A 27,591-nucleotide genomic window follows, 5' to 3' on the forward strand; every position below is an offset into this window, starting at 1 on the left:
GGTCTAACGCAACGCCCTCGCGCGTTGAAACTGTCAGAGGGCTGGTAGCTTTGTTTTAAATTCTCATGGAGAGGTAGCAGCACAGTATTTATAAGCTGGTACTATGCTAATACTACTATACTCCCGGATGCGAGGTTAGTTCACTATACTCGTAATGAGACTAATCTGTATTCCTCGACACGGTTGCGATTATTATTAATGGGAGGGAAGTCACAGCATTCGAAATAAATTAATCACGATGAATAATCGCCAAGCACCTCTCTTCTTTGTAAAAGCATTAGGGCTAGCAGTTTTTCAAAACACTCTACGGTTCCATTCTCGTGTTCCATTGACACATGACGAACGTTTGAAGTCTTTGAAGACCATAGTAGCACGCCAATTTCTGAAAGAATGTTATATTGATTGGATACTATAACTACTTCGGTTTTCATTGATACGACGTCATACGTAGCAGAGATTCAAGTGTTTATGGTGCTGGGTCAGAGACAAGGTCAGATTATCGACATTAAAGTCGAGTACCGGCTTCTTATACAATGATTTGTCGTTCGGAAGTTACTTTTTTGAATTATTACTAAAAATACCTAGTGATGGATTAACGGCCTACATTCTTAGTCCAGAATAGGTTGAATCTTGGAGATCTTATTTATCATGCGATTTGAGTTCTGTCGACCATGCATATGTTTACGTCGTTTGCGAAATGACGATACTACAACTTGAGGATCAAAATTGGAAATTGGCATTAGTTCTAGGTGGATTACAAATCGATATAGACCGCGCATTACTATTTGAGTTTGTGCATGTTTTCGACATAACCTTGGGGCGAAGTAAGAGGTGAAGTTTGTTTTTTGTATAATGGAATAATCATTCGTTTCTAGATGATAGAATATATCAATATACAGTGCATAGTTTGATTGTCGATTGTTAAAAGCATGTCGAGGAGAAAAGGCGTTCTTGTTCCTAAAAACTCATTTTTGGATACCATAGCCACTCGATTTGCCGGTGACCGTGAGTATTATACACTTTGTTAAATATTAGAATAATCACCGATCATATTCACTACTGTTTTCTAACCAGCGTTTTCATGTGAAAACCATTTTAAAAGTGATCAATGTGATACATTTTAGGAGTAAGATCAATCACTAGGCGTGTGTGTTATGATTGCTGGAGGACTGCATATACCACACGGTATCCAAGTTACGCATGGTTTCGGGGTATAGCGTATTCCGTAATTCGTTGATATAAAGGCAAAGTGTAGATAATTTCCGGGTAGTCAAAAATTATGTTCCTTACCCAAGTTTCGAGTCATTGTACCCATTCTGTTGGAAGTCACAATTACTCTACAGGTGAACTGTACCCATAAAATCAAGTACTGCCAATGTCATGACGATTAATAATTCATAGGCATGAATGACCATTTTCAAATTGCTTTTCACCACATTGCGTGAAATGATATTCGTCAATATTGCAGGCCTTAATTCAGGGTAGACGATGACTATGTTATTCTTTCTGTACAGATATTTGCAGCATAAACAGACACAATATAGCTTTTTTAGTGCTGCCAGAATTACGATTCTGCCGATTTGATCCTCTGATAATTTCTATCAATGTAGGTAAATATATAACGGAATAAAAAGACTTATAGAATGACAGCCGTCTAAGACGCCATAAGCAGCTATGCCAAATGTGTATACCTTCAAACAACGTAACTCATAACTCTGTCTATATATACCACTACCCTTTGCAGGATAAAATAGTCACCGCATGTTGTCAAATAGCAAAACACGCGCAGATGGTCCAGTGGTGTCAAATAGTCGGATTTTAGACACCTTACACGTATATATAAGCTGTTTTTTTAATAAGATCAGCCTAGTTTTAGGCTGTTACGTGGATTCCTGCATTCTTCTAGATGCGTACCTTTCGATAGTGGACAAATGCGTACACAATTTTAAAGGGTGGGGGTTCGGATCGGAGTCAGAGTCGCGAGCCGGGGTCGGGACATTTTGGGCTACTTAGACATCGGAGCCAGAGTCGCACTTTTCAATTTGTGCGAGTCGGGAGTTGGAGTCATAGTCGCGAAATACGATATCAAGGATTCAGGAGTCCCATTATTTAATTGAGGAGAGTTGTGAGTCGGAAGCGCTGTTACGATTTGATATATTGAGAGAGTCGGCGGTTGAGTCGAAGAGGATTTGTGCCATCCAGCATAGCCCTTTTTCGCCTCCTATTTGTGATTTCAGTTCTTTAGATGTCAAGACGCGAGAAATTTCTCCGAGATGCGAGAATTTTGACAAATGGAGACTTCGGTGAAAAGAAAAAATCTTGCTATGTTGATCTGCTAAGAATTTCCCCTAACACTCCAGAACTCGTGGATTAGGTATTATTCTAGCCATAGAACTTGAAATGTCCTAAGAAATTTACAATACGATTATCGCATCTATCATAGAGTGTGATGGTCGTTACAATAAACCAAATACTGTTTCGGGACAGACGTTAATGCATGACAATCGAACCACTCCACAAACATAAAATCGAGTGACTAGTGGACGGTGCATGACCTCCGATGCAAAATTGAGCGGATCTCATAGGATTATTAAATTGCGCCCTCTTGGGATGCGGTAACGCTGCAACGAAATCAATTTTCGAAAATTTCGAACGAGCGATAATAATAATGATTTCTACTTTCGAAACTCGCAATTGTTATATGTCTTTCGAGTGATATCTCGGCGATGAATTATTTACCGTCAAGATCGATAAACGATGTAAATTGCAGCAAACTGATGTTTGAATGATTGACTCTAAACTCATGACGAACTATCTATCAGCAGTACGGATGCGGAGAAGAGCTGTGACGAAGCTATGGTCTTCTAAAATTGCCACCATTGTGACAATTTGCAACCTATGGCAGTACTATATTACAAAAATCTGAGAATCTGAAACGAAAATTCAGCTTGCACCCGTTTTCAAGGTTTGCGCGCCATCTATCCGTAGTTAAATCAATACGCATTGATCGATCCGTGGTGCGATCAGTGTCCGGGCTTAGCCTTGTTGATTAACCATAGGCCTATTTATTGATGTATCGTGTGTTGCATGTTGTACTATGCTAAATGCTATCGACCTATTCTCAGTTGGGACGAATTTATCACACCACACATAAGCTGGATGATACTCAGTCGCTTAGTTAATAATAGCTCGGTAATTTTTGTTCTTCTAAGCTTGTATATCACTGTACAGTGTACAATGTACATACATATTTACATAGTAGACCAACAGTTTCCAAATGTTAGGCCATGACCCAGCGGTTTGCCATGGCGTCTCGTGAATGTTGAGAACTGTCATTCGAACTAACGGCGGGTAAATATCTATTGTTGCTCACTATCCATTCACAAGTAGGGTTATAGTACTTGAATCCAGTTCATGATTTAATTGTAATGATTCGTGTCGAGTGGTAAGAGACGATTTATTCGTGTAATGAAGTTATACGCCTCTTTCCTGTAAAAGTAATATATTGTCAACAAGAATTATGGTTTCGTTACTTTCGTCCCACCGTGGGAGCCGCCTTGAAACCTTGAGATTCGCAGGCCTATCGCAGCATTTAAATCACAACAATAACATTAGCACTACTAAACTGTCAAGACGTCATCAACCCGCAACACTGTCACAAAGTACACTGAATTAGGTGCGGCCGAAAATATACCAAATGCGATGTATAACTCGCCTAACTTCTTTGTGGTCGCAAGAATGGAACATATTTGGACTTTCCGCATCACCCATGCCGTTATGACGTCATCATTAGCGACACTCAATCTTGCCCAGCCCTGCTAACATGATGTTACTGATATTGAATACTCTTGTAGTTATTATATACACTTTATTTTGTTTTAGCATATATATTTATCGATATTATTTTCTTCGTTTTGTAAATTGGGTGAGGAAAAAAGAATTTTCTTAAATATGATTTGGGATACGCGCTATTTATGAGATTGATATCAATTCTTTATTCATCATCCCTCGCAGGCGTTAATTCCCTTCGGAAGCTACCTTCGTTCCTACTGAAGGTTATACCAGTGGAGCTGATTAGGCTCGAATGGTAGTCGTCTCGGCATACCGCGACTACTGAATCAGCGAATAGATGGATCAACAATCGATACGTGGTTTTCGCTATTTCCACATACTATAAATTGTATATAGTTCGCACATATAGAGTACCCCGACATGATAATCAATTCATCTAAGACGTCGTACAGTTTGGGCGTATTTGTATGCTACAGATAGAATAAGTTTTTCACATTCTGCAGAATGCGAGGACCTATTATTACTACTTCCTCCTCTAATTATTTTAGAGTTATAATTTTATATATTTAGTTTATTGCTAGTGAAAGTTTTTATTCGAAATATCACTCTAACAAATGGAGTAACAAGCTTCTGCTCAACCATTTGCGAGATTATTTAAGCACGGATGTTGATCAATAGGCTTATTCTTCACCAGTCACTATTGATTTATTTTACTCTATATACATACACGATGTAGAACTGTTAGTTTAAAAGGTTTTTAAAATCTGCTATAGATCTAAACCATCGATGACACATATGGTAATGAACTGAGGTTGAATCGTTGACAAGCCGCCTGTCACCTGTCATTCATATGTATATTCTGGGAAACTTAATCCTAGTGCAGACTTGTCGCTCTTCAAGATATAAAACGTTTTTCATATTTAGAAAGCTGCTTTATCCTGGGAACTGCTCAGGTGAAAGATGTCAATCCTATTATTTACTGCTCGGATGGATTTTGTACACTTACTGAACATCCACGCTCTCAAGTGAGTTCTCCGGGACGGGGTAGATGGAATGAAAATGTAGATAAAAATTGTCATTCGATTAAAAAGTGAGTCAAGTCCGGGTGTTTGCTACGCTTTAACCATGATGATGTCAGGATATTGCAAAATTATGATTAATGCGTCTGAACCATGCTTGGCAACACCGATATTGCTGGTTGCGCAATGAAGGCCCTATACAGTGGAAGTATTTATGTATGTTCTGGTTAGGGTTTCATTTCAAAGAAGAGGTGATTTCAAACACTTAGTTTTAAACCTGCTTTGAACAGTGTTATTAACATTTTCAAGATTTTCAAGCTCTGTATAATCATGTCATAATTGTGTAAATACTTTCGAAAAAACATGCAGTATGAACATTCGGACGACTTGCACTAGATATAGTCGACAAACAAGATATGGAATGGTTGTAACCCTCGAAATTGTAGTCGGTTGAACAGATATAGAAAATAGTTATATTTACTGGAGGAAACCGATGTTCTGATGATGATGACCGCCGACCGAGATAGTGCTGCATGACGATCATATTGACAAAATATTTTCAATTGAACTTCGTAAGGAGCCATATAACAATGCTCATACTATGTGGCGCAATAATTCAAGATTTGTGACGCCATGACTAAAAAACAACAAACAAAACAATACAACACATGTTTTAAACATTTTGGTTTTAAATTAATCTTTTTGTTTTAAATGCAACCCTAGTTCTGGTTCAAGAGGGGATCTTACTTAAATTATAGATCTGTAAAGATTGTCATGTGAATTCGGCAATTGGTGGATTTGGCATTGGAAATGTGATCTAGGGCGATTTTTTTGACATGTAAAAATAGTCAAAATTTTGTCAAAATTGTAGCGTTAGGTCAAAAAATGTCAAAATTGTTTATGAAGTCAAAATGTTTTTTTGCAACCTGAATTTCATTTGTATCGTAGACTTTGCACTGTCGGTGAACTTCTTATTTGACATTTTACAGCTTATAGGCTACTTAATAGGCTTACCGTTGTGGACGGCCCATTGTCTGCCCATTGTGAATCATATACATTCAAATGAAACGATTAGGTTCACATTGTGTTATTCTCAACGTACCGCAATATCCTAACTGAAGCAAGACTGCACGGGCATTGCATGGTTCTTATATCAAGAAACGCACGATAAAAAATTGTGACGTGAACATTATTGTCAGAATGAAGCAACACGGCGTGTCCCAAGCAGTGTACGCGCACAACTTCAGTGTTGTCAGCCAACAACTGCTGCTCATGAACGTTCTTTCCATTCTTGGCAACCTACTTAGTAAGGACAGATACTTTCTGCCCAAGAATGTAGGAAAGCCTCTTTCGTTGTACTACAACAAATATTAAGTATTTCTGCCATTATATGAGATATAATAACTACTGGAATTCTTCATAGGGCCAGATTCCGTTAAAATCAAAAAAATTTCATATAAAAAATTCGTCAGTTTTTCAGTCAATTCTAACATTATGTGGGAAAACACCTAATTTGCACACGTTAAGTCAAAATTTGGTCAAAATCAAGTTTTTTAAGGTAAAAAAAAATTCAAAATTTTGATTTTTCAGGTCCAAAGTTTCCGTGTTTTAGGTAAAAAAAAATCGCCGTAGTAATAACTGATATTATTGTGAAAGAGATAGATAAATATTCTTTATTTGTACTGATACATTCGGAAATATCTGTTTCACTGAATAGGATGAGTGAATCAGTGTGAATTGTGGTACGGTACTTGTTGAATGCGGCACTTGATATGTATTTGGGTTAGGATTATATTTTAGTTTCAGTAGTTAAGTTAGAGTTGGGTTCTGCGGTCAGGGTTTAGGTTATATTTAAAGTTAGGGGCATGGCAGGGGAAGGTTAGGAAAAGGATTAGTGGCCGCTAAGTGCCGAATTGAACATGCCGAATTCACGAAGTGCCAAAGTCATTGGCATCCTCTGTATCACAGAAAAATCATAGTATAACCAATGATCATGCAAATATATAATTGTCGAAGTGTTTCCGTGACTAGACATTTGAATCGGGAAAATCTGAGTGTTGCGTAATACTGCTCTTACCAGTATTACACTAGCTACGGAATAAGTGTGTGTTTGTGTAAGATAACTAACCTACGGTCCTGTTTCGGTTATAATAGGCTTACCATATTTTGGAAATGTAAAAAGAGGACACTTTTTCAGAAATTTCAGACATGCAAAACTGGAGAAGAATTCTCAAAAACCGGTAAATTTCTCCCACTTCGTGATCGGTTGACTAAAAAAAAAAGAAAAAAAGGTCATCACTTCTGCTCAGAGCTCAAAATAACGTCTTTCTCTCCACATTGCCAGGTGGATGACTAAAAAAAAAAGGGTCTTCTTTTCGCTCAGTGCTTAAATCACCACTTATCTTTCCGAAATACCCGCCGGAGCTTCACTTCTGCGCTAATTTACGGCATATCACTCGCGATTTCCTCTAAATCTGACCTAAATTTTCAAAAAAGAGGACAAAATCTCAAAAAAGAGGACAAAAGGGCGTCCTCCGAGGACACTTTCAAAAAAGTCAAAAAAGAGGACAAATCCTCTTGAACGAGGACGTATGGTAAGCCTAGGTTATAACGATAACACTGCATAAACATAGATGATAATAATTTTGCCTCGAAATTCATTCTAGTCCAATGCATTGTGTAGGTGATGCACAGAAGCTGCTCTTGCGACTTTCTGTTTGGTCCCAAGACCAGCATAATTCAGCAGAGAAAAATATGGCAAGCGCTCTCGCAAGGAACGGAATTGAAATGCGAAATATCTCTATACAAAAAGAGCGGTGAGAGCAGTGAAACGTTTCGCGTTGATACAGAATGTTTTTAGTAAACCTTCTTAGGCTCCTTATTCCGTTGTCTACTGGACATTGTTACCGTGAACAACCAACAGAAATCAGGCGTACCACGCGTTTTTCTCGTCTGCTTGAAAGAAGACACGTGTAGCAAAATAACGATCAACGATGATTCCGACGACCAAGAAACCCCTTCGACGATGCCTGACGGACTTCCGAAAAACTGTAAGCTGGATTAAACCTCGAAATCTCAGATCTATTTCCAATTTTGCGATCATCAATGAGCAGATTCCACACCACCGGATTCACCAGCAGAAGTAACAACGCCAGGAGCCTTCGCACAGCGTAGACGGAGTAGAGCCGTGTTGTACAATCTACTGGACGGAGACATTGATACGCAAAGGAGGAACGGCCTTTCTCCGGTTTCCACGGTATATATATATATATTCGTAAATTTTGTTTTCATTCTCCAAATCAATAACGAGACACGGAACCACAGAGGGATGGTAATGATAAACAAACGCAAAATCAGTACGTATATCTCTATAGAATACCGACTTTCGGGTAGATAGATACGCTACTCCCGGTGGTTACGCTTGGACAAGCAGTGTCTCTTATTCCTGAGCGTTGTGAGCAATCTAAAAGTAGCATGATTGTTAGTGCTACAGCAGGCGGCCTGAGTGCTGAAATCGGTCTGAATTGGTCTTAATCGAAAGCTAGTGCCGCACTGACTTCGAAAATATAAATTAAAATCTTGTCAGGGCGATGGAAGCACCACAAAATGACACTTCGAGTCTGAAAATCGGCATTGTTCCAACAATGGTATCGCCGCAACACAATTAACATATAACAATGACCTGGCCAATTTCGTCAAGCAATTGTTTGGAGCAATGCCGATTTTCAGAATTTCAAGGCTGTTTTGAGGTGGTACCATTTTCATGACAAGTACTTTATTTGTATTGTCGAAATCAATACGACACTAGCTTTCGATTATTACCAGTTTTATTAATTTTCAGCTCTCGGGCCGTTATATACAGCGCTACCAATTATGCTGCTTTTAGATTGCTTAGTAATAAGAGAGAGACTGCTTGCCCGAGCGGAACGACGAGTTTTACGAGAGTTGCGTCGTATTCATCCACATTTTAGTAATCTATAATATTTCCTTCGAGCTTATCAAGCGGGTCATCGTTCCATGTGTCATCGTCGGTCAGTGATTAAGAAATGTAAAGTTACGATTCCTATTGATAGCGATAACATAATAGAAATACATGCTCTTTCATTTGATCTCGGGTAGTACCTTAGATATTGACAAACTGATTGGACTATGGCAAATGCCTGTATGTGGATTTCCGATCCACCAACATCTCTTACGTATTGCGATTTAATCGAACGCGACGCAGCTATATTTTGACATCGTGACATCCACTCGATCCATATTAATTTTTTATTGCAGATATTTTCCGGAAACGACCGTAAGGTGTTGGAGCATCAGATCAGCCATTCTTTCAAGAAATCAAGAACGGTTGTTTTGCATTACGGCACCTTGAGAACGTTATGGGACTGGCTTATTATGCTGTTCATACTTTATATCGCCGCCACTGTTCCATACTATATCGCCGTACAGGTACGAAGCCTATTATAGAAACGGTTCGAACACAACGTGCGAACAATCTACATATGTCATATGTATCAAATGTAGCAAGTAGTACCGTATCGCTGGCAAAAGATTTCAACTAGAACAATACGTGACAGCTTTGTCTCTTTATAACGAAAAACGTGACGACTCCGTTGTGACATCACACTTGTAATTAGTGTGGCAACAAAAGCACAGAGGTGGTCAGTAAGTTCCATCGTCAGTAACAGTACTTCTAGATTTTGCCTACTTACGTTACTTTCTTCAGTGGTTATGGTTTAGGCTACTTCTACTTCTACTGGACAGTTTTCAGTTTTCTATTCAAAACTGGGCTTTGAATAGTTATTTCTATTATTTACTTGGAAATCGGTAATTCTACTTGACTTGAAATTTACGACGTCACTACTACTCAGAGGTGATCAAAGTAGTCAAGAAAGCCACTCAAGTAGAAGTAGAATCGGCGACGCATAAATCTACTCAAGTAAAAGTACCAGTGTTTGTAAGATGCAACCTAGAACTACTTCAGTAGAAGTAGAATTGACTGGCTTTAAATCATACCCAAGTAACTCCTTACAGTATTGTAAAGCAGTTTTAAATACGCTCTTATGGACTGTCAAAATTGGATGTAGAACTGCGATAGATCTTCTTGGAGGTACAGAACTTCAATATACAATTGAATAACATATTCATATTGAAATGAAAACGATAATTTTCGCTGACACTCGTCAGGGGTAATAGTTAGAAACTAGTGTAGAGACTCGGAAATAGCACTGTATATCAACAATCGTATTTCAAAATAAGACGTCACCAGCATGAAATTTCGAATAAGAGAGCATTCAATGTACTATTTTTAGATGGTACCCCAACTCATTTTGTTGACATAGAATTAGCTGATGTATTTTGATAAAAGTCGACTCCAAGGCACACAAATGAAACTGTGAACGCCCTCCCCCCAACGACGCGAAATCTTTCGTCTCGATAATTTTTCGCACAAGCGGCGTCATCCAACAGATGTTTGCCAATGGTGGAATTTATGGCCTTTGATTTCTCGGCATCAAGCTTGCGCGGATGAGTCAAGGGTAGAGGTGGTAAGTAACGAAGTACTTCTACTTTTTCTAAGTACTCAAGTAGTTTTCCTCTACTTCTGGTACTTACTCAAGTAGATATAATCTTCTCTACTTCTACTTCGAAATATTTTGTGATCTACTTACTTACTTCTCGCTATTTTCAGTTTGTCAAGTAGAAGTAGTGTAACCCTCCAATTAGAAAGAGAAACTGGGGAATTCCCGAGCTGTTTTAACTTTCAATTTTAGTAAAATTTGAGTCAAACCCAGAATTTCCGTCGCGCTTCACATAAAGTGGATATAGAGTTACAAATTTGTTTTCACAAAATTGAATATTATTTAGGTTGCAGGGTGCATTGCACCCCATTGTCGCCCATATGACATATTTCATCACAGTAAATATCATCCATCATAACGTTTGAAACAACCATTTCGCAATTTAGTCTTATCGTAATCTAGCTGCCCATGACGTGTCCTAATCTGGAAAAGTGGGCTCTGACTTTCTAAGCGTTATATCTGTTTTAGCAGCCACCGTAAAAAATGTCTCGACAAAAGACATAGAATACATTTTCCGCTTTTCTGATGTAGTATTGGTAGTTCTCGTTCAATTCGAAGTATCAGTACTTAGAGTTCTAATTAGTGTCATTTTTTTTGTCTGGAGAACATACGTGTTCATTGTTCAAGTTTTAAAGCAAGTGTAGCATCGCCGTCTACTTTCCTAAAATACAATTACACTATATGGCATTTTTACGTTACGCCATCTTATTTCATCGTTTACGAATCGCACAAAGTGTTATCATCGTATTCAAATTCATACAACTTCTCCGTATTGCTCTTCAACTAAACTAAATGCCGTCATTAGTAGATTAGTGCCTCATTTCCATATCACCAAGTTCATTTGCATCTCATGATGCGGTCAAATGCGCATGCTGTCGGAAATTTATACCTTCTGGGATGCATCAATATGCATTGTACATGAAGCTCTCTGCACCTTCCGCACGCAGCTCAATTTACAGCTTTTAAAAGTCCATGCGAGCTTATCATGACCGTTTTCAAAACTACTTACTTACTTGAGTAGATTTAGAGCCTGCAAATTCTATTTTTACTTTAAGTAGTTTTAGGTTGCTCATGGAAGAAGTACTTCTACTCGTACCTGAGTAGATTTTTGCGTCGCTACTTCTAATTCAGCTTGAGTAGCTTTCTTGACTACTTTGACTACCTATTGTCAAGGGTGAGCTTTTCACCGAGCGTGATACGCATGTTCTAATAAATCTAGGCACATGGTGTTTTATGCGTTCCTGCAAACGCGTTGACGTTCTTCCCGCATAGCCAAAAAATAGTAGCAAATTGAGCTAGTACAATAGGATAGTTCCAAACGTACTGCTGAGCCGTATATGCTGTGATGAAACATGTCACATGGGCGATATGAAACAACCTCGCAAACAGGTATACCTGAATTAGACTGAGCGATGCTTTCCGAAAACTTGTTGTCACTATCTATTCTTATAGCGCACGACAAAATTATGGACTTTACTTACCTTTTGTGATGATTATATTCTTGTTGACACTCCGTGAAAACTGCCCCTAAATATCTTCGTCTCATTCTCTCTCTCTCTCTCTCTCTCTCTCTCTCTCTCTCTCTCATTGAATGAACATAACACTTCTAATTGAAAACCTGTAACTAGCGAAAAGTAAGTAAGTAAATCACAAAATATTACCCAGTAGAAGTAGCGGAATAGTAGATTTACTTAAGTAAATAGTGCAAGTAGAAGAAAACTACTTGATTACTTCGAAAAACTAGAAGTACTTCGTTATTGGCCACGACCAACTCTCTTTAACTGAAAAAACAGTGTTGGGATCAAGTAACTGTACTGTACCTTCGACACCAGTCCTATCGAGTCATTACACATTTTGACTCGAGTCAAGTCACCTGATTTTTGGAGGTGACTCGAATCAAGTGAAAGGAAGTCAAGTCAAGTCAGGTCGTATTTACGAAGTATGACGCATGGCTCATGTCATTGCATTTTGTAAGATTATTGAAGTACAGATTGAGTCGCTATTAATTGTGAATCGAGCAATCAATATGGAGTTAATTAGCCTACGTAGAAATGCTAAACTACGTGGGTATCCACATTTTTGAAAGGCCGAGTCAAATCATCTGGAAAAGTTGACGCGAGTTCAAGTCATGACTGGAGTCGTGCCAACACCGGCAAAAACAACATCACCACTGCTTTGATAGTGCTATACCGGCATATTTTACTGTTTAAAATATCCCTCGAATAATGCTGGCTTTACCAATTTTCTCAGTCCATTGGAACGGAATACTTCAAGCGGCGAAACTCGATTTATCCGTACAGATTTCCTACCGTTTGGTTCGACGTGTTTCTTGAGTTCATATTCATCTTTGGTGAGTCTAATACCACAATAAACCTATCGATTATTTGCTTTTTGTTTCTTCTTTCGTCGCTTGTCGAAGTGGATATTTGAAATCATGTTGCTAATGTGATTATAGGCTTGGACGATCCTGTCAACCGGACCTGACACGCGTTGAAGGAGATGTCTCTATGTAATCAATAGTGTGATTACGTCCGCCAGGTTCGCTGTTGCGGGTATCCGGGCGAACCAGTTATTGATATTAATCGTAGAATTAAATTACAGTTGTGTAGGCCTATACTCTCGACGATGTGCTGTCGTATGAAAATTCGCAACAATCGGTCCATTATATTTTCCAGATATTGGGCTTAAATTCCGGACGACTTACGTTAACAGCAGAGGACAACTTGTATCTAATCCAAAAGAAATTGCACTTCATTATCTCAAGACTACTTTCATTATCGATCTGGTTACAGCGGTGCCAGTCGATATAATTTGTCAGCTATTTCCTCTCATTTGGGTGAGCAATAATTTGGCTGAAATGCTCTGGAGATTGACACTTCGCGATTTATGTTGCTGCTGTCTAATAGATTTTTCTTTGTTCGTAATCTATTAATGAAAGAAGCAGTCACCTTTAATTTTTGCGACTGCGAAAATCTCTTAACCCTCATATATCACGGGTGCGGGAGTAGCCCCTTATTCTTTCATTCAGCACTTTGTTGCTGCAATCGTCCTTTCTTCTGCTGTAAAATTCGAACTCTGGCTACTCCTTGCGCACAGCACTGAGATTCGGAAAAATTTATACCAAATTTGCGTGACGAAGTATCTTATTATTGTGTTCAAAACAGACTTTCGCTGGTAAACTTGATTCTCCATTGCAATATAAATATTAAAAGCTCATTAAAAGCGGCATTAATATTAGATGAGCTGTATTTTAAAAGAAGTCTTCAGGTGGTAACAGGGGAATATATTTAGGAAATGTTACAGTCCGAACTTGGTTCAGAACGAATTCGGGTAATGCTGCAATATCACGGTTCCAATCAAAACGATATCCAATATATTTCAGGAGTGTGCGACCTATTTGATCAGCAAACCCGTTATATATATAACGACAGGACACTGCAGACCGCGTTTGAGCGTTCTAGTAGTTGCAACTTGCAGGGTCCACTAACTCATTTGAAATTGATAACGGTGATAACAAGACTTACTAATAACTCGGTATCGAACTACACGTAGCAATCATGACACCCGACCGTCCCGGAGGCAAATTGATAGTAGCGCGAAAGTACAAATCCTGTTATCGAATTGATTTGTCAAAATATTCCAGTGCCAAGTCAGCATATGGATATTTTAGTGCTATTTTGGCACTTTTCCGTAGCCGCAGACAACAACCTATTAAAAATCGGTAGGCCTATATCTTCACGTTTCGTCACCGGTCGCAGTCACGCATATAGACACACGCCACATTTTGCAACTAGAAATATTTCTGCAACCATGTAGCGTCAGGAATCACGATATATTTGTATTTCCAGCCTCCCGCGAGCCTGTCGTCTCAGATTTTCAAAGGTCTGAGACTTTGTAGAATGTACAAGTTGATAAAAGTTTGCAAGTGGTCGCGGTTTCGTTGGCTTGTGCTCCTAATATTGATGGTAACTTTCGGCATGCTCGCGCATTGGCTGGCTTGCATATGGTTCAGCATCGGTTGGATGGAATACAATGCATTGCCGCAAGGGGCGGTAGCAGGGCCAGGTGGATTCAAAGATTCGTGGGCAATTTATTTCACGATATGCATACTGTATATCTTTTTCGGAAGGCTGGATATTCGAACTAGCTCACGATATGAACACGCCATTTTTTACAAACAAAACCGGAGGTCCCGAAATCACGGCCGCATACATCACTTCGCTGTATTTCACATTGAGTAGTTTGACGAGCGTGGGATTCGGCAATGTATCAGCGAACACCAACCTCGAGAAAATCATTTCCAATATCGTGATGCTAATAGGAGGTGAGTATCTGTCTCTCACAAAGTTCTATGATTGACATTCTTTAAGATCGAATTGATATAATCTCATCACGCGCTGGGATGTGATGTCAAGGTTGTCCTGCGAATTTCTGCCGTCTAATTTATGGTTCACATCGGTGAATGATCGCTATTGAGCGGAAACGACTTCACCCGATCCATTCATATTTATCGGGAATTTATGGAATGGAATAAATTAAGATCTCTTGGAATTCGTTGGAGAACGGAATTTTCAAACACCGACATACGAGTGCAGTATTCAAGTATCGAACTATTACATCGTGCAGCTCACAGTCCCAAACTGACGTCGATGGTACAAATGTTGGTTCTCGAATCCGACATCAGAATAAATACGCCTTATTATCGAATTAGGAAGCTGGAGGGTCATGCTGTTTTGACTTCATTCTTGATATGCGACGGCGGTATCTTTTCGTGAACACTTTTTACCGATTTATCAGATTTTCAGACATCCGACTTCATGTTGGAATAATTCACCATCGAAATAACATTCAGCAATTTTGCTTGGTGTTTTAATATTAAAACGAATATTCCTGCCACCGAGCCAGTCACCGAGTGACTGAAAATCCCAGCATTAACAACAATCAAATAGAGAATGCCAATACCGCTTGTCTTCAGCTTGCATGCACGCTGTCGTGTTCGGAAACATCACCTCCATCATACAGAGAATGGGCGAGAAGCAATGCGAATTTGACAAGCGGGAAAGGAATCTAAATCATTTTTTGATGAAACACGGGTACAGTATATGAAGCGGGTAATTGGCGGTTTCATTAATTCTACAAGTATCTCCGGGCTTACAGCTTTGGGAAGCCGCTGTCACGCAGACTAACAGACTACTTCCAGGCGAATTGGGCAATGAATAAAGGAGTAAATGAAAAAGAGGTATTGATATCATTTTTGTTATCCCCTACAATTTTTACACTGATTACTTTCAATTATGCTTCTGTAGTGTATATGCTAAACTATAGTCGTATACCTAACCTACGACCTTGAACAAAAGGCACTCCTTGCCAATACCGTGTTTTGTTTGGATAGTGAAACGTCGTTATAGCGTGACATCACAAGGACGATACATGTGAATAAGGATGGGCAAACACGAGTCATAGGTAATTCGAATCAGATGTTTGAAATAAAGCTTGAATCGAATCGAATTACCACTTTTCTATATTATTATTGACGAAAGTTTCAGCGTGACATTGGTCAATCGAAACGAAATTCAAAGCAATTGATATAGTGTCAGACAACTATTACGTAACGAATTCATAAAATAATTATGGAGCGGAAATGACATAACTGCTTCACATAGTCAAATTCTTTCCATCAGCGGAAATAGTCTTTCTGATGCGTAGAGGTAGCTGGAACTTGAAGTCATCTATTTGCCTGAATGGAAATGAAATCAATGAACCCTTTCCTGATTTGCGTTCCACCATTTTAAGTACTTGCTGATCAACTCTGATGTCATCTCATTAAAAAATACATCGCCATATAATTCCGAACTTCCACAGTCTCCTGCTCTTAATTTCCGGGGGTAATGTAGACCAGATGTCCGAGAGCAACTGCACAGAGGGCGACCCTCTACACTACAGTTACGCCACGATGATCATTTATGTTGGGGGTGGACGGCATCTCGACCACAACATTGGCATGAGGAGCACGGGCATGATGTTTGAATAAGCGGGTTGAGTGCAGCAAACCCAATTGCAGACCTTTAAGTTGAACGGGATCTCTGAGAGCAGATCACGCCGTACAAGTCAGCTAACAGTTGTCACTGTTATAGGGATCTCTCAATCAAAACCGCTTTGACCGTGATGTGATTATTCTACTAGATTCGATTGGACATGACTTGATTTAGTTAGACATACCAAATTGCGAATCAGTGATTCGTTTTGCCCACCCGCACGAGTGATGTCAATGCCTAGAAACATATTTCACGCCAGCTTTGTAAACTATACTATACACCCGCGGTATCAAGGTGCCACTTTGCAAGTAATACACCACTGTCATCGGTTGTGACGTAGCCAATTTTATTTCCCAATCAAAATCTCTTGAATTTTACTTATGCGAGCACGGTTTGTTGTTTGTTTGTGGTATTCATGGTGATTATCGGCTATACAATGGTCATTTACACCAGGCCTATATTTCTTATTATTTGATTCCGTAGCCGCCGACTTGGAGCACGGCCCACTCCTAGACTTTTTTAAGGACACTGCATACGCTGATGAGATGGCGAGGAGTAGCCTATATAAAACTCCAACACTTTGATAGGAATTCTGAGGTCGACCTTGGTCGGACTCTAACCCACAATTCATTGCTGTTGTAGCTGTGGATTATGCCACTACGCTATCTTGCCACTATGTGAGCACGGTAATCAATACTCGAACTGAATTAAGTTAGTTGCTACTTCTTGAGTTTCGTATTGATTTATGCATGTGTTTTATTGATTTATTAGCAATATGGATACTTGCATCATCTGCTCATCAACTATCAACGTCGCTGTAAATTCAGCCATATATAGTCAGGATTTTATGAATCGCGAAAGAATTCTGCAGCGAGCTAGCGTTATTTTTATTTCTATCACTCAGTGAAAATGACAAATGCACTCAGTCGGAATTCTTCACTAATACATAACTTGGTCGATTTTTGCCAGGTTATAAAGGATTTTCCCGAAGATCTTCAAGCAGATATTGCTATGCACCTCCATTGTGATCTGCTAAACCTACCGGTATTCAAAGATGCTTGTCAGGTAAGTTCAGTTTCAGTAAGAAACATGTGTGAAGTCAAGGGGCAGGATATGCCCCATTTCCACCGTTATTCGAGAGGGTCATCCGTTATCTGTCGCCGGATCAGAATGTTTTCGGCTACTTATATGACGTTCAGAGCCGGCAACACTGCCATGCATGGCCGCTCGCTCGGGTCTGCAAAGCGGGAAAATATGAGCCGAACCACTGAGCACGTCAATTTGACTCTACGTGATTTAAGTTTGCTGTGAATAGTCGTCAAGATACGTACAGTCGTACACATATTCATCGCATCTTTGTCATCACGAAGTTGTTGTGCCTATCTCATGTCAAATACAGCTTTAAGATGCTCAATCAAACGTCCTACTCTTTGTCGCTAAAATATGGTGTGAAATTACCGGACAAGGGATCTTTTTATGAAGTTTCTTGTGGAATTATTACAGGCCTACTTATCGAGATTCAACTAGCGGACTAGCCGGGAGTTGGTCTCATTTCAAAATACGTTTATAAGCATTTGCATTCCGCCAATAATACATAGCATCTATAGTATAGCCTACAATATCTATATGCTGCGTCCAATATACGGACTCATGTCGAGGGCTTTGATGTAGGGTAGGTCTTCGTGGCTCGTGGCCACACAAAGTGCCATATATATTATCGGTATTATCATTACATAGAAATATAGACCACCGTGTCAAGTAATTAGCTATGTTACGAAACCGAATAAGTTCAGGTCCGAGTCCCAGTCGCTCATCGCAGTCCGGTAGACTGCACCTAGGTAGGCTGCATGACTCGCCGACACGAGCATCCAATATTCTAATTTTAAACAGACGTGTCAAATACAGATCGCCTGTGTACTCCTTGGAGACGAGTATATTTAGCATTGTTCATGCGATCGCTGCGCGAAAGATGTAAGAATAAACAATGTGAAGGTATATCGATTTTCGTAACCGTGTAATTCCCTAACTCTATTAACACCAAATTTGTGACATAACACGTTTTTAAGGAGGTCTAACACAAAATCAAATTGACTGAAATTGCCAGTAATTTACAATCGCCGACACGGGTGATCTCAATTACATGAGTTGATCAAGTCAAAACAAACGCCACAGCGTTATGTCAAAGTTGTTTACCGTGTGTGTTCTCTTCTACCAGGGTTGCAAGCGTTATGCGGCCATGCATGCGTCAAGGCGACAGGTGGCGGTGTCGGAGATATTTATTCACGAGGGTGATCCTCTGGAACATGTCTTCCTTGTGTGCAGCGGCTCGCTCGAGGTTTCTCAAAACACCATCATTTCAGCGATTTTAGGTGAGTCACGCCATTGCAGTCTTGCCTAATAGTGTGGCTTGATCATGAGAATGTACCGACTTTTGTAACACTCAAGTTGGTTTGAATTCATGATAAGATTTGTCCGACTAGTTTCGCTGGAAAATATCGTCGAACACTTTTAAGATGAGTGTATAGGGGTGTGCAACGAGCGAGTTCGGGCCTGTGAGACACATTCATTTCGAGGCCAACTCCTTCTTCGTCGGGGCACATGAAGACGTCAAGTTTTGTCCAAAACACAGCTCATAAATTATAGTACCAAAAAGATCAGCGGCGACGAAACCTTTGCCAAAAATGATCGTCGCTGGTTGGCCATAACTTTCTATATGGATCTGCTGCGTTGTCGAAATGGTCGACAGTCGGCACCGAATAGTCCTGCTATTGCAACCTCAGCATCGTGAGCAATGAGCAGACAGTAGTACAAATGTGACGCGCAGAGGAATTTAATTCACCCCAATTTGAAATCGCGTGCGTCAGACATGTTTCGTAGAGCTGTGTTGGGTACAATTTTGGTGTCCGCGTTCTTTATGTCATACATGTCCGTAAAATCGTAACCTACTACTATAATATTACAAATGCATTCTTTTTGTGTGTGAGTCTCGGGTCGCAAGATGCCACTAAAACTCGGTCTAAAAAGCAGTATCTTCATCTACTTTTTGTATAACAATTTTCGGTTGGATTGTGCGAATGAAATTTATTTTGCAAAAAAGTTGAAAAGTACTACCCTTGTTCATAACTTTTTGGAATGAGATCTATCTCGTCCTACGTACAGGCAAAGGTGATTTATTCGGCGGCGACGTCACAAACGACGCTGTCGTAACATCAAAGTCACAAGTGAAAGCATATACATTTTGTGAACTGCAATGCATATCCCTGGACGGGTTGAGAAAGATCGCCACTATGTATCCGGCGCAATACGATATTACGGAGGATTTCAGAAATGATTACTCCTTTCAACTTTGGGAAGAAGTTAATTTTGACAAAGCAGGTATGGGGATACGATTGTCAAAATGTTAGAACGACACGCTATCAGCGCTCTTGCTTCGAATACAACAAATGTAAAGATAAGCTCAGAACATTCTGGTTAAAATAGCCGAAAAGACCTTCCACCGACTTGATCCCCGTACTGATAGTATATTATCAAGATGTAAAGTCGAGTTAGCGTAGTGATGCGTTCCACTATAGTTGTAAACTACATAGCTGTAACATCAATGAGTTTCGAGTTCGAGTCTGACCGAAGTCGATCAATGTAGTCATAGCAGCATGAGTACCACAAAAGCAACGAGATATAATCTGATTGCCATGCTTTATTTATAAATGATATACGAGGAAGGAAGGTGGTGCTGCATCATTTTCTTCTAATCCGCACTCCTTTCTAATCAGGAAATTGCCGCCTCCGGTTCGATTGTGACGATTTTGCGACTTCATTGCGGCGACAGCGCAATACGAAGATAGAGAACTGGAACAAGCATTACAGCGTGGATGAACCGAGCGACGATGACTCGTACGTTTGCTACCCAGCGGTGACCATTCGTACGGATACGGAGCCTGCTCAGCATGTAAATGACATTCATTCGCCATCTGATTCGATCGAGGAGGATTTAAAGGGTACTGGTAAGCACAATCCTATCTGTTACCATCGGGTGAAGCACACAGCAGTCACAATGACAAAACCTAAATCGAAGTCTTGGGCATGTATTAGCAATGACATTTTAAAACTTAACGTCAGTACAACGTCGTGCTCTCTAACATAGGCGGTAGGGATAGTTTTATTCTGAACTTTGAGCTGTGCACGACAGCTGTCGACGCTTTTTAGCGACTAGGGAATCGATAGTGGGGATAGGGAGACACGGTACTAGCTGAAAGACCATCTCCCCGTAAAGCTTGATCTTGTGGGAAAGCCCGAAGCGGTTTTCAAAGCGTCTCGGTCTTAGGAGGGGCTGGCCCATCGCACGTCAAGGTAATATGCCCAATTGTTCATTCATATCAGCTGATTCTCCCTCGATGGAATGATGTTGCCATTATGACCTCGCGGGTAACGTGTTGGTGGCCCCTGATATATATGCTGTGCAATGCAAGCGTGCAATTGTGCATAGCATATCCGCTGAAACAGGCTATATGCCATCAATATAATTCTGTTTAGGTCACTTGCTCTTTGTCATGAATGCTAAGCACCGTTAATAATGCTATTCGTAGCATAATCCGCTGGATTTTATACAATGCCTGGCATCGCACAAAGCAGCACGATTATGTTTTCGTTTTCACACAGAACACTCAAGCGAGGATGGATATGAGACAGAACTTAAACAGCACACCCTACAAATTCCCGGTCTTTCTGCAGCAGGTAATTGAAAACATTGTTTCTGTATTAACTAAAGTATTTATCATGTTGCCAAAGCCACACTGGTAGGCAATCAAAGGTCTTGATTATTATAATGGTAAATTGGTAATACGTGAACTTGAATAATGAGGCACGGGTGGTATTCTTAATCAACACTGAACAAGTTAGATTGCAAATTCGATAAAAAGTTGTGTTACGACTGTGATTGTTCATCCCATATATAATACCTTGCAAGAGCTATATGCATAGGCCTAACCAGGTGAAAATTAAGTGGAAGGGGGTGGAATAATGTCCTAACGTCACGAATGTCTATTGTGAACAAATATATTACTAATGCAGAAGTCGAAAATTTGGAGGGGCATTCACATCTTTAACCCATGGATCGCCACTGGCTCTATGATGAATCATAACAAACGGTTATTCGTATACGTGAAAATCCAATTGATCTTTCAGATGATTGCGTTTCGCCTCTTTTGACAACGAGATCGCCATCACCGTGTTTACGTTCACATATTCGCACACACTCTATAAAAAAGTGGGTATCATTCGGAGTTGTACGCTACCTTAAATGTGTCTGTTATCAGTAGGGCGGTTTTTTTACCTAAAAAATAGGAAAATTTTGACTTTTTTGACCTAAACAAACTGAATTTTGACCTATAACGTATGCAAATTAGGTGTTTTCCCACATAATGTTAAAATTGTACCGGTTATCTTCATTTCTGGTTGGAACTGACTGTCCTAACGAAGTAGCTTGGCCTGAAAAAACGATTTTGGCTCAGAAATAGGCAACATTTTACATGAAACAAACCATTATTTTAACGAAATCTGGCCCTATTAAGAATTCCAGTGGTTACAATATGTATTATGGTAGAAATAATAAAAAAAATTGTAGTGCAGCGAGAGATATTTTCCTACATTCTTGGGTAGAAAGTGCATGTCCTTGCTAAGAAGCTTGCAAAGGACGTTCAACAGCAGCAGTTGGCTGACAACACCCAAGTTGTGCGTACACTGCTGGTGAAACACCGTGTTGCGTCATTCTGACATTGTTGTCAACATCACAATTTTTCATCATGCGCTTCTTAATATAAGAATGATGCAATGCCCAAGAAGTCTTTCTTCAGTTGGGATATTGCGGTACGTTGACCGTAACACCATGTCTACCAATTTGTTTTATTTGACCGTTTACGATTCACAATGAGCAGACAATTAGCCGTTTACAACGATAGGCCTATAAAATAGGCTACAAGCTGTAAAATATCAAATGATAAGTTCACCGACAGTGCAGAATCTACGATACAAACGAAATGCGGACGTCAAAAAAACATTGACTTTATGAAAAATTTTACCAAATTTTGACCTAACGCCACAATTTTTACAAATTTTGACATGTCAAAAAAAAACCGCCCTAGTTATCAGTTATGACGCGCGTTGCGTGGTGCAGTCAATTGCGAATTACTTGAGATAGATGCATTACGTTCATTTTTTAACAGACGAGTCAGCTTCAATGATCGAACATCAAGCGAAAGCTTCGAAAGAAAAACTAGCGAGTAGGTTTCGGATATAGCCTATTTATCGACTTTCCGAGCTGCACGCGAATTCCATATTAAAGCTGTCGTCATTCCGTGACGTATCGGATCACGCATTCGGTGATTTTACTGCAAAATTGAATAGCGGCGTATGACGCATATAGGCCGAAATCGAATAAATATTTGTAATGAGATGACTTCCCTCTGCTACTTCGAGCCCCAGGAGGAATAAGCAGGCACGGCAATTCGATACAAGCCCGGCGTTGACCAGGGAGTACCCTCTGTTTCAAAACAACAATGCTATAGGAATTATGTGAGCTGTGACGTTCTATAGACGTCGGAAATTGAATCCTTAATCAGATATTACGGAATATCGCAGCGTGCATTGATAATAGTGCCCAATGTGTGTCACGTAATCAAGATACATCCGCTCGAATGATAACCAGAAAAAGCTATCCGTTGATCATTTCATTATGGATTATTATCGCACCTTATTCAGCGTTCGTGTTGGAGTAGCCTACAATGAGCTTTAGATACGATGTATCAGTTGGTTTCAATTAAAAAATCCCCTCGGGTGCAACTCCTTCAGTTATTTCTTACTTTTGATGTAGAGTTCGGGTTAAAGTAAAGTAGGTCAATGTTTTTGATCTTCAGAGCTGACGGAGCCACCACGGTCTTCAACGAAGTCTTCGCACTCGACAATACTGATTTAAGCAATCCCATTTCAAGCAGCCCTGACGCTCGCTCTCCGCAGAATTCGCATTTTGAATACGAGCAAGAGCACGAAGACAATTCCTTTGACAGCAATTTGAAAACGACAGGACAAGGAAATGGCGACAGTAACTCGATATCACCTATCAACAAGAGACAACATGACCCTGCCGGACTTGGTGTGTGTCCAAATTTTACCGCAGATAGCGATGCGCATATATCTTCGCCCTTCGTTTCTTATTTTGAAAACAGTGGGCAATGTATGCAGATCTTGTTGCTGCGAATGAAGTTGCTGTGAGAAATAGATAGATCACAGTCAGGGTTTGTGACTTGTATTTCGTTACAGGTCGCAGGTCATTCTCGCCGGGATCGTACGGAGAGTTAAGAAGACGTCGTCGGCGGAAAAAACATGCGCAGAAACTTGCGAGGACATCGTCATCGTCACTTGAGGAAGGCAAGTATAGCCTACTTTATATTCCCTTCCGATTAGTCCTATGCTTTTCACTATAGCTAATATAATCTGTTACGATGCGTCTCAATTCATTGTCGTGATATGCACACATTTCGGTTTCGACTGGAATCCCAATAGCAGTTAGTAACCTTTTTCGTGAAGTTCCGCGCGATAGACATGCATTATTTCGCTACGTTCCTGACTTGGATTGTTTTCCAAACATGGTGAAAATTACGTCATTAAATATTGTCGCCCCAAATGTACTTTCGCAAATTTAGATGATGCGACCAAAATATTTTAAAGTCAATGTCACGGACGTAGCTCCAGCTGATCTGCGGCGCCAGGACCAGAAGTTTCAATGATGATGTGGCGTCAGATAGCTATTGTAAACAAACATGACGCCACAATGTAGCGGATTTTTATCGAAGCTGCGCTGGCGAAGGCAATTTGAATGGTAAAACAGCGCTAAAAATAAATGCATATCTTACATTCCCTAGTTATATGACTCAAACTGCTTCGTATATACCGTTATGTGCCATTTATAAATATTTTAGATACCAGATGTTGTATACAGTGACTGCACGGAAGTCTGTTTCAATCTCTTGCGACTGCACTTAGCGCGATGAATGTAAATTACTTTTCATGCTTTCCATATAATTCAATTTTGATGTTTGCAGATTCTCCGAAACTCGATCATCCAAAGGAAAGAAAGATCTCAGTCGTTGAATTTTGCCGAGACCCGACAAAGTCGCGAACTTATCAACGTCATTCCAGTCCGGAAAGTCGCAGCTCGGAATCCGGGAGCCGTGTGACAGCTTTAGAACGGAAAATAGATCGCCTTCAAACCGTAGTAAGGCAGATAGATTGCGTAACAATAACTGTTGAATAGCATATTCACATTGAAATGAACCCGCATATTTTCAGCTGACACTCGTCAAAGGTAATCGTCAACAACTAGTAGAGAATTGGAAAGAACATTGTATATAAAAAAATCGCATAACAAATTTTGATGTCACTGGCATGAACTTTCGAATAATCGGGGCGAAGAGAGCACAGCTCAACATACTATTTTTAGATGGTACACGAACTCCTTCTGTTGGTACAGACTTGGTTGGCGTATTTTTTTATAAAAGTCGACTCCAAACTCCAAGACACCCAAATGAAAGTGTGAACGGCCTCTGCCGACAACGCGAAATATGTCGTCTCAGTAATTTTTGGCGCAAACAGGATTATCCAACAAATGTTTGCAAATGACAGAATTAATGGCCTTTGCCTGTTTTGAATCAAGCTTCATGGGATGTAGCATAAGGTTACCATACGTCCTCTTTTAAGAGGATTTGTCCTCTTTTTCAATAAATTGAAAGTGTCCTCGGAGGACACCTAAATATCCTCTCTTTTGGGAATTTGTCCTCGTTTTCTGGAAAAAGTATTAAACTGCGATCGAAAACTCGAGTCGAGCCGACGTGATGACCTATTTTTTTGTTAGTCAACACAGTACTATCGGTCGAAAAGTTTTCAAAATAACCGTTTTCTTTTCCGGTGCTGCAGCTTTGAGAATTTTTAAAAAGTATTCTCCATTTCGGATCTCAGAACATGGTTACCCCAACGTTAACCATTAGTTAAGCTGAAACGACTTTTAAATGAATTTACAATACTTCATATAAAATGTCGCGACTCTTTCTCCAACTACTGACTCGCACAAATTTAAAAGTGCAGCTTCCGACTCCGACTCCCCAGGCATGGCTTACCCCTTTCGGTACCATAAGAGCTGTCATAAGACTGAAGTGTGAAAATGTAAAAATTCGCATGATTTAGTACTGAAGGACGTAAAAAATCGCGTACAAAGGTCAAAACAATGCCTTTATCTCATCAACACAATAGAATCGGACTGACTCGCTGTCATTGTACGGCTGTTGAACATTAGAACGATAGATCACTGAATTTTCATTCAACGGATATAGATTATATGTTCATCAATCCAAGCAGTCTGAACTGAGTAAATCAAGCGATAGAATCGTGTTGTCGAAAATATCATCGACCAGAAGTCAATCCGGCCAGATAAAAATCCGACCGAGTCAAGACAATAATTATTGACAGTGCGATGTGAGCAAATCTTTCCAAGAAGTATTCAGTATTCACCAGTATAATCAACACGGTCATATTCACGACATGTAGGACGATCTGTCACGGAGATTCGCCAGGAAGCTGGTCACTGCAGCTCATTTCACAGTCATACATATCGCTATCGATTGGCGGATACTCCTATTACAGATTACACGCATACAATAACCGGAGGTGGTCACTAACGAATTACTTCTACTTGGGTTTTCCAACTTCCCCTACCTACTCCAGTCCATGGTTATGATAGGATACTTAATTTTTTCTTACTTAGAAATCGCTACTTCTAATTGTACTTGAGTAGAAAATTTACGACATTACTTCTACTGCTGCCCGAGTGCCAAAGATGACTACTTCAACCGCCTCTGAAAATAACAAGTAATGTTTTTCAGGTGTTTGCAATTGCCAAGAACGTCGAAAAAATTCTTCAGCTGCATGAGACGGAACGTACTTCTACAGTCGAAGGGTACGGCGGACCTACGATGGACTACGAGCCTAAGCCAGCATTTCCCGAACAGCGATTCGTTGAGTATGCGGTTACGGGAAGCGAAAGCAATGATCATTTGAATTGCTCCCGCCATTCCGAAGTTCCGACTAGCGAATACCTACACTCCACGTCTCATCCGGTTGTACTGCAGCGGCCGAATTCCGCGCCTTCATTTTGCTACGCGTTTGCGTCTTTTACGAATGAATGCGAAATTCCCAAAGCCAATTTCCACAGACGCAGCGCAAGTACAGCGTTCAAGTCGATAAAGCCGAGCTTGTATGGTTGTACTCAGTTCAATGAAGCGGAACGGAATGATTTTAGCGATTACGGTGACGGGTGTCCGACAGCCAGCGACTGCCGTATGCAAATCGCTTGCCTGAAAACGCCGACCGCGCGTAGGAATGTACCTGAGATATCAGTTAGCAACTACGATGATTATAGCGAATGTGGTACAATGGAACGACCGTCACCCAAGCGTAGAGACGGCACGGGATTTCTTCAAATACCGGTGAAACGCAGAGTTGGAGGTTCGGAAAGTGGATACAGCACGTCAAGTCCGTCTCCGGATGTGGCCTGCGTTTAGAAAATTCGGGGGAACTTACTTTTCGCGGCTGATGTGGCATTTTCGTACATCCAAGTGCATTCTCTCGCCGAGGATGATAATGTTATGTTGGATCTCAGACCCAGGCCTAACACAATTCAGAATACAGCAGATGACTTTGTTTAGTGATTATCGTTATACACGATATACGATCAGCTAAGTGCGTTGTTTTACGGTTGGTGGTCATCGGACGGCTTGGGTAAGCGTTCACTAGCACAAAGATTGTTGGAAAATCATTTTATTCTTGCCGTGATTTTGATGCTCCACTGATACTATTATTGGCTTTGGATTATGGCTGCTATAACTATCATTATATGATTTATATATATTTGTCGATTATATTGACCCTATAGCTTACTTCAGCCAGGTCGTATAGTGAAATTGTAAAATGTATATGAATTTGGTGTTGCGTGAATTTAACATGGACGGAGTGGATATATATTTTACACTATGACTGAAATCTTTATTGCCAAATGAATTCTGTTGTCGTCAAACTGATGCATTTCTACTTTGCTTTGATTAAAAAATGTTTTGTACAATCGAA

General features: G+C 40.1%; 1 protein-coding gene across 2 annotated transcripts; it reads left to right on the plus strand.

Moving 5' to 3' along the window:
* On the plus strand, positions 1–27,591 carry LOC145441229 (voltage-gated delayed rectifier potassium channel KCNH8-like). Of its 2 annotated transcripts, XM_080319052.1 has the most exons (23): positions 2–1,005; positions 4,717–4,817; positions 7,495–7,627; positions 7,685–7,861; positions 7,925–8,067; positions 9,090–9,260; positions 12,641–12,740; positions 13,066–13,226; positions 14,239–14,455; positions 14,520–14,714; positions 15,366–15,483; positions 15,548–15,629; positions 17,395–17,490; positions 18,641–18,794; positions 19,585–19,800; positions 20,196–20,426; positions 21,082–21,156; positions 21,607–21,688; positions 22,644–22,700; positions 23,334–23,569; positions 23,737–23,844; positions 24,519–24,691; positions 26,352–27,591. In XM_080319052.1, exons 1-23 carry the CDS (start codon positions 930–932, stop codon positions 27,027–27,029), a joined length of 3,780 nt encoding a protein of 1,259 aa, XP_080175178.1. In that variant the 5' UTR covers positions 2–929; the 3' UTR covers positions 27,030–27,591. The 2 variants fall into 2 exon arrangements, with proteins under 2 accessions (XP_080175179.1, XP_080175178.1); XM_080319053.1 differs by lacking the exon at positions 21,082–21,156 and having other exon boundaries at positions 1–1,005.

This window comes from Botryllus schlosseri, chromosome 6 (assembly GCF_051294905.1).
Source record: "Botryllus schlosseri isolate E-star chromosome 6, Bs_hap1, whole genome shotgun sequence".
In the NCBI taxonomy this organism is placed as follows: Eukaryota; Metazoa; Chordata; class Ascidiacea; order Stolidobranchia; family Styelidae; genus Botryllus; species Botryllus schlosseri.

Bases quoted from the DNA above. Each gene is read 5' to 3' on its own strand.
- LOC145441229 (XM_080319052.1), top strand. From the start codon at position 930: ATGTCGAGGAGAAAAGGCGTTCTTGTTCCTAAAAACTCATTTTTGGAT. The intron at 1,006-4,716 runs GTGAGTATTATA...TTTCATATTTAG, and splicing joins CACTCGATTTGCCGGTGACC to AAAGCTGCTTTATCCTGGGA. The intron at 9,261-12,640 runs GTACGAAGCCTA...CAATTTTCTCAG, and splicing joins CATACTATATCGCCGTACAG to TCCATTGGAACGGAATACTT.